The sequence below is a fragment of the Xiphophorus couchianus genome, chromosome 16 (assembly GCF_001444195.1).
Source record: "Xiphophorus couchianus chromosome 16, X_couchianus-1.0, whole genome shotgun sequence".
Lineage (NCBI taxonomy): Eukaryota > Metazoa > Chordata > Actinopteri > Cyprinodontiformes > Poeciliidae > Xiphophorus > Xiphophorus couchianus.
In genome coordinates, this window is record NC_040243.1 from 131,111 (window position 1) to 146,263 (window position 15,153).

Consider the following 15,153-nt stretch of genomic DNA (forward strand, 5'->3'; position numbering starts at 1 on the left):
AATAATTGTTTCTATATTTTTATTAATGTGTTAATAAAAACAGAGAGTGTTCGGATGCAGATTTCTGACTTGATTAAAACATAAATTCATGTTTTATTTTCTTCAGATTTTCAGCAGATGAGAACTGAAGCTGACTCTTCTCTTCCTGTCAGCTGACCTGCAGCTGTGTTCTGTCACATGACTGCGCTTCTTACGCTGACCCCTCCAGCTCCAGTTAGACCAGTAAATCCCCGAGCAGTTCTTACTGGGATTCCTGGAGAACATCTGTCTCTGCTGTTTCCGGCTCCAGGAGTCCGAACCGGACCACGACTGGACCTGTTTCCGGGGGTTAGTTTGTGCCGAAGGAACCTCCAGGTAGGATAACCCGTGGAGCTCTGAAGCGGTTTCTGTGGGAAGGTGAGAAACCGGAGTCAAACCGGATTCTTCCAGAAACTGACGGGTTTTAAACGCAGTCCGGCGCAGAGACGCCACAGGGGCAGAAACAAGTCAGGGGTCAAAGTTCGCATCAGCAGAGAAGCTAAGACAAGAGTCCGCCATGATGGCTGCTTCACGGGAAAAGCTCAATAAAACAAGGAGGTCGCTGGTTCTGGTGCCGGTTCTGGAATCCAACAAAAGCTAGAGATGAACCCTTCTGGATCAGGCAGAACCAGACAGCCTGTGTAGATGGTTCAGGGTCCAGCTGAATGGGTTCTGGTTCTGATTGGCCCGGGGTCGGTCCAGGGTGGAGCAACAGGCTGTGTGGCTGAGTCCGGACCGGGACAGAACCAGTACCTTCCTGCTGGTTGCGACCCGTTTCGTCATGAACAGAATCGGTACTGTCAGGTTCTTGAGACGTTTGAGTTTGATTTATGTGAACCGGGTCTTTAGGTTCTGGTCCGATGTTGGGAACCGGGTTCCTGTCCAACTCTGCGCTCCTTTGATGCTGAAGCCATTTTATTTTATTCACCTTTAATGTTATAAAATGGAAAACCTATTAAAAATCCTTCGGTTCTGACTGAAGTCTGTAATTTGGTTTTATTCTTATTTATTTTATTCCTCCACTGGTTGTCTTCTGCAGCTTTTCTGTATGTTGTTTCTGTTGCTTTCATCTTCTTTTAATAATTCTAAACAAGCTTTCATTTCCGGCAGAGCGGAGCGTCTGATTGGCCGAGCCGCCGGGCGCCAACATGCCGTCCAACAAGTCCGTGTCCGACGCTCCCATCATCCAGTTCACCGACTGTAGAATCCTGAGGGAGCACAAGCTGCAGAGGTACTGTCAGGGTCAAAGGTCAAAGCAACCTGGCCTGCTTAGATCAGTGTCAGGTATACCTGTACTAAACTGGCTAAATATAAGATACCTGATAACTCCGTCAGCGCCTCCTACAGGAAGGGGTTGTTCCAATACTTCATGATTCAGGAAACCTTGAAGAGGTTTTATTTAGGCCAATCCGACTCATAAACAAGCTCCGACACTAAATGTATTCAGAACCCAAAACTTCTTCATGGTTTTAGTGAGCTGTTATTGAAAATGTTTGGATATTTTGAAACTGGAGGACGGGTAACCTGGACGTCCTTTGTCTCTGTAGGGAGGACCTGTGGGTCCGGGACGGGAAGATCCTGGACCCAGAGAAGCTGTTCTTCGACGAGCAGGGCTACGCCGACTGTCGCCTCGACTGCGGAGGCGCCATCGTCGCCCCGGGCTTTATCGACGTCCAGATCAACGGTGAGGGACGCGTCCCTCAAGAGGACGGCCGGGGGACGGATGCTCAGACGTCTTCTCTCGTCCCGCAGGAGGCTATGGCGTGGATTTCTCCCAGCCCTGCGAAGACGTCTCCGCCGGAGTGTCTCTGGTGGCCAAGAAGATCCTGGAACACGGCGTGACGTCCTTCTGTCCCACCCTGGTTACGTCTCCGCCCGCCGTCTACCACCAGGTGGCGTCCTCCTCTGGACTGGAGAACCTGAAGGTCCAACGGGTCCAACGGGTCCTGCTGCTGGGTTTAACATCCTGAATGTGTTTCAGGTTCTGCCTCAGATCAACGTTCACAATGGAGGACCTGATGGAGCCGGAGTCCTGGGTAAGACCAGAGGGCAAAGTTCAGTTCTTGTTTTTGATGTCTTCTGGGTCCGACCGGCACCAAGTAGAGCAGAACCTTCTGAACAGTGTGGCAGGATTTTAAACAGGTCCACAGAGACAGAAACCAGTAGAATTTCCTGCCATCCGGTCTTCAAGGAGAACACCAGTTTTTAGGGATTCAGGTCTGACTTTAACTAGGCCATACTAACCTATGAAGCCCATGATGAGCAGAAATGAACCCTGTTGGACCCCAGGGCGATCCATGTTGTCTGCTGCTTGTCCTCCGGCGGACAGACTCCTGTCTCATGTCCCTGGTGTCCAGGGTTCCACCTGGAAGGTCCGTTCATCAGCTCGGAGAAGCGGGGCGCCCACCCGGAGCGGTTCTTGAGGACGTTCCGGTCCGGAGGGTCGGACGACCTGATGGAGACCTATGGCAGCCTGGACAACGTTGCCATGGTGACGCTGGCTCCCGAGTTGCCCCACAGCCAATCGGTGGTCAGCACTCTGCGGCAGAAGGGCGTCACTGTGTCTCTAGGTGGTTCTCCCTGACCCCACGGTTCTGGTTCTGGTGAGTCGGGTCAGCCGTGTGACGTAGAGACGCTGTTTGCAGGACATTCGGTGGCCAACCTGTCCCAGGCGGAGGACGCCGTGCGCCACGGGGCCTCCTTCATCACCCACCTGTTCAACGCCATGCTGCCGGTGAGTCCCAACAGAACCGGGGCTGGTCAGGACCTGGCTCGGTCAGGAGGTTCTGACCCTACCCTCTCTCTACCCGGCCCAGTTCCACCACCGCGACCCGGGCATCGTGGGTCTCCTGACCAGCGACCAGATCCCGGCGGGTCGCACTGTGTTCTACGGGATGATCGCTGACGGGATCCACACCAACCCGGCCGCCTTGCGCATCGCACACCGGGCGCACCCTTCAGGTCCGTTCCAGGACGTTCTGACCGGACCCGAACCAGAGACGTGTAAATGTCCAGGATGTGTGTGTGTCCCTCAGGGCTGGTGCTGGTGACGGACGCCATCACGGCCATGGGCCTCCCTCCGGGCCGCCACACATTGGGCCAACAGGTCGTCCAGATCCAGGGACTGCACGCCTACGTGGCAGGTCTGCGTCTCCCTCGCCGCTGCCGCCGCCGCCATTAGCTGCTGAGCAGGGGAAAAGTAGTTGACCCTTCCAGATTCCTCCTGCTTTAGATGTTTCATTTTATTGATTAAAGTCAAGGACAAATTTTAAAACAATTTCGGAAATATTGATCTAGCTTCGAGGCTGGCCTAGTCAAAGTCTGGATATAAATCAGACTGAGATGGTACGTCATGACCTTAATCAGGTTGAATCAGCCCTCCCATTTGTCTGAAAGAGCAGGGTCAAAGGTCATCCACAGTGATGTTAGTCAGCTGTCAGATTCTGTTTTTAAGTTGTTGTTGCGCAACACCCCCCCCCTCCTTTCTGTCTCTACTCTCTCACTCTCGTACTTCCTCTTCTGAGAGGGGAGATGTGCTACCAGCTCTCCGTCTAACGGGTCCGTTGAGTTTCCTAAATCTGCTGGGATTTACCCTGTCCAGAACTGAAGTAAACTCTGTTTAAGCTGGTTTCGAGAAACGATTCGCCTGGTTATCTGACGGCCTACATCCAGGTGTCCCACCCTTCTTCCCCCTGTGAATTAGCCAGACTGAGCAGCCTACAGCCAACTAGTTTCACAGAGCACACCTGTTAACGGTCGCTCGTTCTCTATTTTACAACTTGCATTTGTTATTGAACCAGGTAGGTTTTAGTGACTCGGTCGAGTCCCAAGGATGAGGTTTTAAATATGGGCTACCAGCAACCTAAAAACATTTTCCACCTCTTCCTCTCCAGAATCAAACATCACAGCTATTTTACAACCATCAAAGAACTTTAAGGTGACTCATTAACTGAATGTCCACAACATCTTTAGATTTTCTTTATGCTAAATATTTTATTAGTAAGGCATTTTTGCAAGGGTCAGTACAGCTTAATTCAGTAGCAGAAATAATCAAATAAGTAAAATCAGTCATCTAGTCTATCTTTCCCTACTGCTGATACTGAGAACTAAAAAAGGAACCTTAGAGAGAGACGGACGGAGTTTGGCGTTTCGAACCCCAGACCTGGCCTGATGATGAAGAAGGTGCTGCAGCAGGAGGAAGATGTTGATCGATGAAGGCCAGGATCTCCGCAGGTCTGATGAGCTTCTTCTCCGCATGGATGCTGAGGTCACACAGGACTTGGTGCTGGCAGGAAAAAAGGCACCAGTTCTTCTTCCTTGTCTTTGTCTTCATCTTTGTCTTTGGGGTCAGAACCCAGCCGATGAGAGAAGTGCGATTCGAAGCCACAGATTGTGGGCCAGACGGGTTGGTCTCCATGTGCAGGACAGTCTCCGGCTCCGTGGCCCCGGCTCTTCTTCAGCTGCAGAGTTCTTTGTCCATCTCGATCTTGGCTCGAAGCTGCCCGGAGGATCCAACGAACGGTTCCTCTTTTGCACCCACCTTATATAGGGTTTATCTGTCTGCTTAGACAGATGATCTCATATCCGTCACTGTCTTAAGAGACATCATGTCATGATGTCTGTGCCAATGTCTCAGGGTTGCTCAACCTCCTGTTTCCATATAAGGTGCTGATCATCTCTGCTCTCCTGTTAGTTCCCCTTTTTCCCTTCCTGTCACCTTTCACCTACCATCTACCTCCAACATATCAGTGATGTTTAATTGCAGTTTTATAACCTTTTACACCATTTCAAGTTCAATGTCAAAATCACATTTATATCACATTTATTTTCTTCAGCTTCTCTGATCTATCATTCATTTATGATCTTAATGTGAGTTATTACAGATGTTTTTCTGAAAAGAAACCAAGAATAATCCATGATTCTAATTATTTACTACTAAAGTTACAGTTACTTGTTTCTCTTGTAAGTGTTCTCACAAATATAAGTGTAAGTATTATTACAAGTAAATCAATATTAATATAAGTATTTTACTTTGAATCTTATCAAATTACTCAAAATGTTTAGATTTAATTTTTTAAAACTTTCATGCTTTAAAATAGTCTCAGCTATTTTTATAAATCTGCAGGCTGGAAACTTCCTCTTTTTCCAGGAAACCTGCTTTTCCTGTTTAATGACTCTCTCTGACTGACTATGATTTTTTATGATTAGATAGAAAAAAGTAGAATTAAAGCAAAGTTTGCATGAGACAAAAACAACACACACAACTAGATTTATTTTATTGACACTTAAGTCTACTGTTGGGCCTTGATGTCACTTGAGTGATTCATTTTAAAGATAACTTTATTTATTATTACTGTTAAACTAACTTTATTGACACTTAAGTCTACTGTTGGGCCTTGATATCACTTGAGTGATTCATTTTAAAGATAACTGTATTTATTATTACTGTTAAACTAAAATCTCCAGCATGGGGAAGTGGGATGAGCTCGGATTTTCTTGACAAAGTGATGAATACTTTTTCACAAATTAGTTGAATTTAGGAGTTTTTTTTCTTTAACAAGTGAAGTTATCAGGTTATCTTTGTCCCGTTAAAGTTAGTTTAATCTGAAACCAAATTATTTTCCTTTGGAATCAATAAAGGGCTTCTGAATTTGAGCATTTAGGTTAGGTTAGGTTAAACTTTATTAATCCCATAGGGAAATTGAGATTATCTGTTGCTCACACATTAATTCACATCCACACAGCATTAAAATCCTACAGCTGGAGACATCCATAAAAGGTAGTTCATCCCGCGAATACACAAATCTATTAATGCTGACTTGCATTAGCAGATTTAGGCTAATCGTCCACACAAGAACAAACTTATCACATTCACGCAGCACCGACCAGTGAGCAACAAACGTGCAGCCTCGCTCACGCAGGCTCAAAAAGAGAGTTTATTTCCGTTTTACGAAGCAGCAGCAGAAATCTGAAAGGGGCTGAAGTACACAGCAATACTACACATTGCTGTGTGTTTGTAATTATTCCCAGTTGATCCTGTGGGATTAATGTGAGTTAGCCGATTAATCTCCTGGACGAGCCCCCAAAACCGTCACAGCACAGGATCAGCATGAAAACCTGGACTGGACTGGAAGATACAGGAACCCTGAATGATACAGATTACCATATCGGACCAGACCAGAGTGGAAAGAATCTTTGGTTCATCTGAAACCCGGACCTGTCAGCAAGCTGTCTGCTGATTGGATGATGTGTCAGTTAAACTGGCACATGCGTAAACTCTGTGGTTCAGGGTCAGGTCAGAGGTCAGGGGGCAGAGTGGAAATGTAAATCAGCAGGCGATCACAACTCTGTGTGTTTCAGGCACCAAGACGCTGAGCGGCAGCATCGCCACCATGGACATGTGCGTTCGCCACTTCAAGCAGGCTGCAGGTCAGTTTGCCGCCACTTCCTGTTTCTATGTTGCTGCTGGTTCTGTTGCGATACCGGGCTGCCATACTGGGTTACTGGTACTGCTTCATTTGTGCTAATCATTTCTTTTCAAAATGTGCTGAAACGGATCCATTGTTCTGGTCTGTGATGAATGGAGCCAGCACCTCAGCATGATACCTGCCCTACCGTGCATCACAGCCTCTTCAGGCCCTGAGATGCTCCTCCACCAGAGCCATGGGGTCGGGCTGAGCTCCAGCTGCTGGTTCTACAGAACCTGTTGGTTGACTGTGCCCCCTCAGACCCCGCCTCTGACTCCGCCTCTTTGTCGCCCCCAGGCTGCAGCGTGGAGGACGCCCTGGAGGCGGCGGCGCTGCATCCGGCCCGGTTGCTCGGTATCAGCCACAGAAAGGGCAGCCTGCACTACGGCGCCGACGCAGGTCCTTTTCTCCCTCTGGACGGTTCTGGAGGTTCTGGAGCCGCTCTAACTGTGTTTGTCTCCGTGTCACAGACCTGGTTCTGCTGGACGACGGGCTTCGGGTCAGAACCACCTACATCTCTGGAGAGGAGGTCTGGAGGGCAGAACTATAGAAGAAGAAGAACCTGTGTGCCTTCAGATTGATTCTTCTTGTTTTATAAAGAACATGGTTCTGGTTCTGGACCGGTACAGTCTATGGTTCTGTTGCCAGCGGTTCTCCACCTGATGTGGCCAATATGGCGTCCAAAAAATAAAAAATAAGAACTTTATCAACTTTATTTTTATTGATCTTTATTTATAAAAGTTGCCTTATAAATACATGTCATTGTTTCACTTTACAGACTAAATTAAAATTTGCTAATAATTTTTAATCTTGATGTTGACCAATAGGAGAGAAGCTGACGGTGAAGCCCCGCCCACTTCCGTTTCCCATTTTATAACTTCACATGTGAAGATCCAGTACCAGCTGCTGGGTATTTATATACGCCTTTATATTTTCAAAGGCTCATACTATGCCGTAAAATAAAACGAGTCCTTACTCTTGCATATCATTATATCAATATTTTATTCAATTCATTATTGTGTAAAGTAATTTTATTTCTGTAGCACATTTTCAGTAACAAGGCAATTCAAAGTGCTTTACATGAAATAAAAAGAAATGCAAACAAAATAAGAAACCAAGGAAAGGAGCAAAGATGTAATAATGTTGATCCAAAGGATATAAACTAGATACTCCTGACCGGGTCGAAGATCCTCTGGTCTGATTCCTTTTCTGGGTTGGAAGAACAGGAGTCTAAAAAGTCATTTAATTTACTAAGGTAGTTTTTCTACCTCAGCAATTATATCAGCTGTATTATTTCAGCTGATGTAAAACTAAAATATGAAGTTTGTTGCAATAGATACAATAAAACAGTTGACAGAAAAGGCAGTGATGAAAAATCATTTTTTAACAATATGTTTAATAATATAGAATAGAATAGAAGAGAATAACTTTATTCATCCCAGCAGGGAAATTATTCCGCAGTTACAGCATAGAGACAAGACACACAACCACTGAGTAGCAATTGTAGACAAAATAAAAATAAAATATAACATGCTGTCAATATAAAAGCAGCTTAGAGCAGTCCTTGCAAAGATTCAAAATGCAGATACAGTATGTATATGTAAATATATGTACAGCAGTGTGCCACAGTGCAGTTGCAAAATTGGACTGATTAGTGCAGAACAATGATTTAGCTTTTATTGTACAGTGAGATGGTATGTGGCAGGAAGGATTTCCTGTATCTGTCCCTACGACAGCGGAGCTGGAGCAGCCTATGTGAGAAGGTGCTCCGCTGTCTGTCCACTATGTGGTGGAGAGGCTGCTGTTTATTGTCCATAATAGACAGAACCTTCTTCAGTGTCCTCCTCTCCACCACAGTTTCCAGGGACTCCAGCCTTAGTCCCAGTACAGAGCCAGCTTTCCTGATGATTTTCTCCAGTCTATTAGAGATATTCTCATCTCTATAAAAATGTCCACCTCCTAAAAGTTTAAACTTTATTTCCTTCAAACAAAAAATTACTTGGCACTGAGATGTGCCCTGCTTGGTGCGCATGAGCAGTTCTTTTTCATCTCATATTTCTGTTTAATCGGTTTATTAACAGGAAACACAATTTATTTGACATTATTCTTATAATTCAGCCCAGAGGAAACGATGATGGCGATCATCATAGATTATTTCCTCGTTTCCGGATTCGCTGCGAGATGGCGCAGCGTGTGACCTCTGACCTGCGTCATGTGGATCTGTTAGTCCTGCCGTGGACGTGGACTGCTGGTTGGTTCGTCTGTGGACCTCATCGGTGATCCAGGATGTGTTTGAGTGAGTAGCCAGACGTATTTCAAGGGAAAATGTCTGCTAAGACTAGCCGAAAGGAAGCGCATGCTGCTAGCTTTAGCAACGGGAACGAGCTAGCTTCAGAGAACATAAATGGATAATAGATTTTACTGAACATGAAAGTTTCCTCCCTCCACAGCAGAAACCAGACCCTCAGGAGCAGAAACGCTCGGCGCTGCTGCTCGTCAAACACCGGAGCTGCGAGGACAGAACCAAAGATGGCGACCTGGTCCTGCTGCAGCTGTGATCAGGCTGGTCAGCCTGGCGGCTGAACGTAGCTTCTTCCACGATGGACTGAAAGTCTGGCTCAGCGGCTGGGGGCGGAGCCTAAGCGACGGTAAACATGGCCGCTGCTCCGAGTCCAAGCGGTGAACCTGGTGACCTTTGATCCATTATTGACCTTTGGTTCTTGGTGACCTTTGATCTCCTGACTTTAGTTGCATTTAGCCTGAATGAACCGTTAGCCTGGCCATCAGTGCGACCAATCAGGTAACTGTTCCTACTCTGCCATTGCACTCAAAGCAAGTACATATTTGGTCATATTTCCTTCCCCATCAGCGCCTCTGATTGGCTCAGTGTGGTTGTTGACGCTTCCTGCCCTCTGTTGCCACCAGGAGGCGCTGCTGCGCTTCAGGACTGATCTGATCGTTTCTCTTCCAGCTTATTTTCTGTCTCCTGAGACGCTGCAGGAAGTCGAGCTTCCCATCATGTCAAACATCGAGTGCAACGCCACGTACGGCTGCGTCACGCCCAACATGATCTGCGCTGGGCCGGACTTATGAGATAAAGGATTCTGTGACGCAAGTCTGGTTCTGTTCTCCTCTGGGGTCCGGTTCACTCTGCTGCTGGAGACAGACTCGTCTGGAGCGTCGGTGACCTGTCTGACCCGTGTGCGGCTAGCGCTGAGCCTTGGTGGCGCTCAGCGCTAGCCGCTGAGTTCAGGCCGGTGTGGCTAGCTTAGCTCAGCGGTTCGGCCCGGTTCCCTGGAGTCTACAGCCGGGTTTTCTGGTACCGGGCGTGGATCGACAGCCAGGCCCATCGGGACCAACCCGGTTACATCACATTCTACCAGGCGTCCGGCGTGTCTGCGACCCACTGGGGGTCCGCGGCCCTCGTGTTGAGCCTCCTGCTGGGCGTCTGGCTGAAAACGGCTGCAGGTGATTCATGACCAGATTCATTTAAACTTTGTGTAAAATGCACTGTAAATAATCTGATTCATCCAAGAAAAGCTCTTGTATTTATTTGAGTAAAATCTAAAATCAGTAAACAGTGTTTCACTTTTTCAGTTTTTTTTTCTAACTTCCTGTTCTCCAGAAATGGAAAAAAAAAAATCACAGTGATCTTCTGAAGTTTTCTTTAATTCCATTTTCTGGTTTTAAATTGAAACATTAATTAGATTTTTAAAAGCATAAATCCTCCAGGACAAGTTTGAATCCCTGGAGTAAATCCTGAATCCGGTTCCTGCCAAGTTTTCCTTCCTGCCGGCACTCAGCCCAGGAAGGTGGAGATGAAGACAGTGGTGTCCAAGTTGAGGGTGGCGTGCCACCAGCGGTCCGGGAAATACAGAACCTGACGGACCAGAGAGGGATCGGTTAGCACCGACGGAAAAACCCCGAAGGAAAACTTTTGGATGAACCGAGGCCGGCTGACCTCTCCGGGTCGGACCGTGCACTCCAGCGGCGCCTCGGCCTCCGGCAGGTCAGGGTAGATGTCGGTCAGCCAGGACAGGGTGGTGCGGTTCGGGTGGAAACGAGGCTCCCGGTCCGGCGGGTAGAGGAACCAGTGCTGCGGTGCCGAGGGAACGACAACGGGACTTTATTTGATCAGGTCCAGAAAATGTTTATCAAACGATAAGTGAAATGTCGCTGCGTCATCGTTGTCATGAATTTTGTAGATTTTCACAGAACAGCTCCTGGTTTCCAGTTAAAATGAAGACTGGTTGCCATGGCAACATTAACCAAGACTGAGATGAACAGCAATAAATCGGTTTACTTAGCTTTAATGCTAACAATATGGGTTAGCATTGGTCTAATACTACTATGTTGTGTTAACATGCTAATGCTAGCATAATACTAATGAGCATGCTAACACCTCATACTAGTGTGCTAATGCTAACAGCAGCTAATATTTTTTCAGACCTGGTGAACAGAATCATCACGTGTCGGTTGCTCACTGAGATAAAAGATTTCACTGCTTAGCATTAACACAGCAACACGAAGAGTTAGCTTCAGCTAAAGCTAATGGCTAATGCAGTGATTCTTGGCCCCAGAAGTTTCCACTGTTTGGTTCATTTTCTGATTCTGACAGAATATTTCAGTGTTAGCATGAACATTAGCATGCTAACGTTAGCATATTCATGCTAACGTTTTGGACTAGATATGGTGCTGCCCAGTAGAACCTGAGAGGTTCTTCCTGTGTCTCAGCCTGGCAGGTTCTACTTCTGAGCCTGGTTCAGGAGACGAACCGGAACCCAGTCAGAACCAGAACCGGCTCTGTTACCTTCCTTCCATAGATGACCTCAGAGAATCCCGGTCCGTGCCAGTGGAACGGGACTCCGGTTCCCGGACCTGAGGGCCAAACAGGAAGTGCATCTGATCAGAACTTCATCAGAACCTCTGGATCAGAAACTAAAATACAATAAATGAACAAAATGCATAAAAACATAAACTGCTCGTTTATTAAAACGGATTCAGACTAAAGGTTCTGATCCAGTTCTGCTGTCAGTAATGGACCAGTGGTTCTGATCCAGCAGATTGGACAGAACCCCGGAGGTTCTGGAGAGGAGACGATGGTTCTGACGGATCCAGGATGATTTGGACCGTTTGTTATGGACTGATGAGTCCAAAGGGCGGTTTGTGGGCCGTTTGTGGCCCGTAGCAGGTCCAGTTCGGTCCCCTCCCACTGACCGGCGATGCCGAAGCTGTAGGCGGCGCTGCGGCCCGGCAGGAAGTACGGCGGCGCCCGGTACCGGTCCAGAAGGTTCTGCCACTCTGTCAGGTTGTTGTCTCCAAAGAAGTACAGCGTCTCTGCAGAGGATAGGAACCGGGTCAGAACCGGGTCTGGTACCGGGTCAGAACCAGGCGGGTCCGACTCACCGCTGCCCAGTGCGGCGGCGTCCTGCGGCCTCAGCAGTCGATCCACGTAGTCCTGGAAGGCGACGTCCACTGACGGGAGAGAGAGAGTTAGCCGGGGTCAGAGGTCAGAGGTTGGCCTGGTTCTGACCCGGTTCTGACCTTTCCTGTAGGAGTGGGTGTTGGCCGTACTCAGCCTGACGGTCAGGGAACCGTACCGCTGCAGCAAACCGGACCTGGAGCACAGAACCCGGAACCGCTGGAGACGAAACGCCAGATAAAAAAATAGATCTTCATCATCATCATCATCATCATCACCCCCTCGGTACCGTGTTGTCGGTCACGCCTCTGATGATGACGGGTCGGCTGAAGGCAAACCTGCAAACAGAACCGGTGGATCAATTTGGACTCCAGGTTCTGGAGACTTTAACAGAACCAGCTCTGGATCTACCTGGTCGGCTCGGTTCTGCTGAAGACTAAACCCAAACTGCTCAGTTAGCAGCTAGCATTAAGGTTCTAATGAAGCATCGGAACCAGATCTGGACCTCAGTGTTACGGGTCAGCTGTTCTAACTATCTGTGCTGCCCATCGATCCGTGCTACCTGGTTGTGATGCTAACGTTGATGCTACGTCACGTTCTGCTGACTCAGCAGGTTTCTTATCCTACCTGTGGAAGTTTTGTCTCAGGTTTTATTTCATTTATTTTACACCATGTTCCAAATTATTAAATTGGATTCAAGAGTCATAAAGATAAAGTTTTTTGTTGTGCTATTAAATTTATAGATGCTATTGTGTGTCAGGGCTCTTTGAATCACTATAATTATTTCAGAGAGCTGGTTGATTAGTTTGTCTGGTCAATGAAAGGAAATCTACTTCAGAAGGATGTTCCACATTATTTAACAGGCCACAGGTTTCAAGCAACATGGAAAGAGAAAGAATCTCTGCTGATGAAAATCATCAGATAGTGTAGTGCCGTATGACAAGATATGAAAACACGAGATATTTAATGAAAACTGAAGCGTTATGGTACTGTGAAGAGATTTGTGGCTGATTCAGAACAAAGATGGTTTTACAGATAAAAACAGAATGAGGAAAGTTTCTGTTCGACACATTCATCAGATTCAGAAATCAGCTGTTAAAATGTCCTTAAAGCAGCAAACAGTTATTAGAAGCTGCTGGAACCTCAAGGTGGAGGATCCTCCAGAGGCTTGTGGTGCAGGAACCTACTATTGGGCCCCTAACCAGAGCTCACAAGCAGAACCGGTCCCAGTGGGCCCAGCCGGACATGAAGATTAATTTTCAAACAGACTTGTTCACTGATGACTGCTGTGCAACCCTGGATGGTCCAGATGGACACAGTAGTGGATCGGTGGTGGACGGCCACCACATCCCAACAGGGCTGTGACATCAGCAAGGAGGTGGTGGAGTCATGCTGTGGGCCGAATCATGGGGAGAGAGAGAGAGAGCTGGTCGGCCCCTTCAGAGTCCATTAAGGTGTGAAAATGACCTCAGCAAAGTATCTGGACTTTCTGACTGATCATTTTCTGTCATGGTTCTAAAAGAAGAGCTGAACCTTCGGTAACAAAATCATCTTCATCATGACAATCCACCATCTGATGCTGCCAGGAAAACCACTGTGTCATTGGCTGCTATGGGCATAAAGGGCAGAAACTCATGGTGTGGTCACCATCCTCCTCTGACCTCTGACCTCTACCCTACTGAGAACCTTTGGAGTTTTCTCAAGCAGAAGATCTGAATCATATCAACCCTGCTGGTTGATATGAACTGGGAAGGTTTTCTGACATCCTGCAGAGAAATTCAGCAGAAACTTTCCACAAACTCAATGGATCCAGAATTGTGCTGTGATAAAGATAAATAATTACTTTATTCATCCCAGCAGGGAAATTATTTCGCAGTTACAGCAAGAATTCGCCATTTTTGAAGGAGGACATGTGGCAAAGGTCGTCGGGACCGGGAGTTGAACCCGCGACGTCCGCGGGTCTAAGGCCTCCAAATGTGGGGCGTACTAACCCGCTGCGCCACCACAGCACACCTTTTACATATCAGAGAGTTAACATGGAACTGGGTCTGTTAAGATGGTTCTGATTGAAATAGATTTTGATTTTACTATATGTGAACACTTAATGCTTTATAATCCATAAAATGTTTAGAAAATCTGCTGTGCATAATAATTTGGAACATTTAGCATTTTGAGTTTTTTATTTTTGAACAAAATCCTGTTCTCATAAGGAGCTTTGTTCAGTAAAATTAGATTTATACTGTAATAGTTCATGACTTGAAAATTATACTGACCATCATTTGCATTGAACATTTAGGAAAATATGAGAAAATATCATAATAATTTGGAACATGGTGTATATTTGGTTTTTATTAAGCTGCTGTATTACTTCATGTTTTTAGTTTACAGTACTTTACAGCAGCTTGTAAATATATTTATAGCTTTAGTTTGCCGTCTGCAAAGTTGTTACTTTAAACAAGTTATTGTTAATCTGGATAAAATAAGTTGTTTTATGGCTATTTTGTCCCTATACTTTAAAATATTTTAGTTTAATTTTATTAAACTTTGCTAAATAGACGTTGGTAGCGACACTATGTGTAATAGCCGTGTAATATTAGTGTATATTAATCATATCCCATCATTGTGGCTGCTGCTGCTAACAGACCCAATGCAGAAAGAGTCACTGATCTGTATTAGTCTGTCTGTTTATTGCTTTAATGTCCTGAAAAATTTAACCTTTATTAAGAGAATAAACAACACTACATTATATTATTTTAAAATAAATTAGTTCTTTTTTTATTAATCTTTTTTTCAAATTTACTTGTAATTTTTGTTGTTTATTTTTAACTTTTAAATATATTTTCCCAGTTTTATTCAATCCAAGATTTATTTTTAATTAATTAATTGGTCAGTTCCTCTCGATTCGGTTCGGTTCGGTTACCTCTCCAGGAACTGCTGCCGCGAAAGTTCCGACCCGTCCAGAACCTCGATGGAGCAGCCGCCTTCATCCTCCAGGCCGGAACCTTCCGGCTGGGACCTGCGCAATACAGCGGGCCGTTATTAGCGAGTCGACCCGAACCGAGCCCGGCGTCCCGGTTCCATGGACCCACCATCCTCCGTCCTCCGCTCCCGCGGTCCAGACCAGCCACGCAGCCACAAACTGGACCGCTCCGAACCCCATCCAGCTCCTAACCGGCAGCTAGCCGCGGCTAATGCACTTCCGGGTTGGCAGCCAATCACAAAGCGTCAAATAAATTCGACCCATGG

At 46.5% G+C, this 15,153-nt stretch overlaps 3 protein-coding genes across 5 annotated transcripts; 2 read left to right on the top strand and 1 right to left on the bottom strand.

Moving 5' to 3' along the window:
- Positions 1 to 138: 138 nt before the first annotated feature.
- amdhd2 (amidohydrolase domain containing 2) lies at positions 139 to 7,200 on the top strand. Of its 3 annotated transcripts, none has more exons than XM_028041533.1 (12): positions 139 to 396; positions 1,129 to 1,249; positions 1,566 to 1,702; positions 1,771 to 1,910; positions 2,000 to 2,054; positions 2,376 to 2,588; positions 2,664 to 2,752; positions 2,835 to 2,979; positions 3,054 to 3,161; positions 6,379 to 6,447; positions 6,783 to 6,884; positions 6,956 to 7,200. In XM_028041533.1, exons 2-12 carry the CDS (start codon positions 1,167 to 1,169, stop codon positions 7,033 to 7,035), a joined length of 1,221 nt encoding a protein of 406 aa, XP_027897334.1. In that variant the 5' UTR covers positions 139 to 396; positions 1,129 to 1,166; the 3' UTR covers positions 7,036 to 7,200. The 3 variants fall into 3 exon arrangements, with proteins under 3 accessions (XP_027897334.1, XP_027897333.1, XP_027897335.1); XM_028041532.1 differs by having other exon boundaries at positions 139 to 354; XM_028041534.1 differs by lacking the exon at positions 139 to 396 and adding an exon at positions 463 to 812.
- A 1,091-nt stretch (positions 7,201 to 8,291) lies between these two features.
- Positions 8,292 to 10,068, top strand: LOC114159571 (trypsin-3-like). Its single transcript, XM_028041542.1, has 3 exons — positions 8,292 to 8,781; positions 8,936 to 9,133; positions 9,457 to 10,068. The coding sequence occupies exons 1-3, from the start codon at positions 8,772 to 8,774 to the stop codon at positions 9,576 to 9,578; spliced, it is 330 nt and encodes a 109-aa protein (XP_027897343.1). The 5' UTR covers positions 8,292 to 8,771; the 3' UTR covers positions 9,579 to 10,068.
- A 65-nt stretch (positions 10,069 to 10,133) lies between these two features.
- Positions 10,134 to 15,148, bottom strand: jmjd8 (jumonji domain containing 8). The gene is made up of 9 exons (XM_028041540.1): positions 14,997 to 15,148; positions 14,828 to 14,923; positions 12,197 to 12,245; positions 12,030 to 12,126; positions 11,892 to 11,960; positions 11,703 to 11,822; positions 11,296 to 11,363; positions 10,447 to 10,581; positions 10,134 to 10,365 (listed from the first exon to the last, which is right to left on the bottom strand). Exons 1-9 carry the CDS (start codon positions 15,065 to 15,067, stop codon positions 10,285 to 10,287), a joined length of 786 nt encoding a protein of 261 aa, XP_027897341.1. The 5' UTR covers positions 15,068 to 15,148; the 3' UTR covers positions 10,134 to 10,284.
- Between the last annotated feature and the right edge of the window lie 5 nt (positions 15,149 to 15,153).

Coding starts and splice junctions, on each gene's coding strand:
- amdhd2 (XM_028041533.1), top strand. CDS start 1,167: ATGCCGTCCAACAAGTCCGTGTCCGACGCTCCCATCATCCAGTTCACC. Junction 1,703..1,770: donor TATCGACGTCCAGATCAACG/GTGAGGGACGCG, acceptor CTCGTCCCGCAG/GAGGCTATGGCGTGGATTTC. Junction 6,885..6,955: donor GCACTACGGCGCCGACGCAG/GTCCTTTTCTCC, acceptor TCCGTGTCACAG/ACCTGGTTCTGCTGGACGAC.
- LOC114159571 (XM_028041542.1), top strand. Junction 9,134..9,456: donor GGGGCGGAGCCTAAGCGACG/GTAAACATGGCC, acceptor TTTCTCTTCCAG/CTTATTTTCTGTCTCCTGAG.
- jmjd8 (XM_028041540.1), bottom strand. CDS start 15,067: ATGGGGTTCGGAGCGGTCCAGTTTGTGGCTGCGTGGCTGGTCTGGACC. Junction 12,246..14,827: donor CGGCAGCAGTTCCTGGAGAG/GTAACCGAACCG, acceptor TTCTGTTTGCAG/GTTTGCCTTCAGCCGACCCG. Junction 10,582..11,295: donor AGGTCATCTATGGAAGGAAG/GTAACAGAGCCG, acceptor TCGGCACCGCAG/CACTGGTTCCTCTACCCGCC.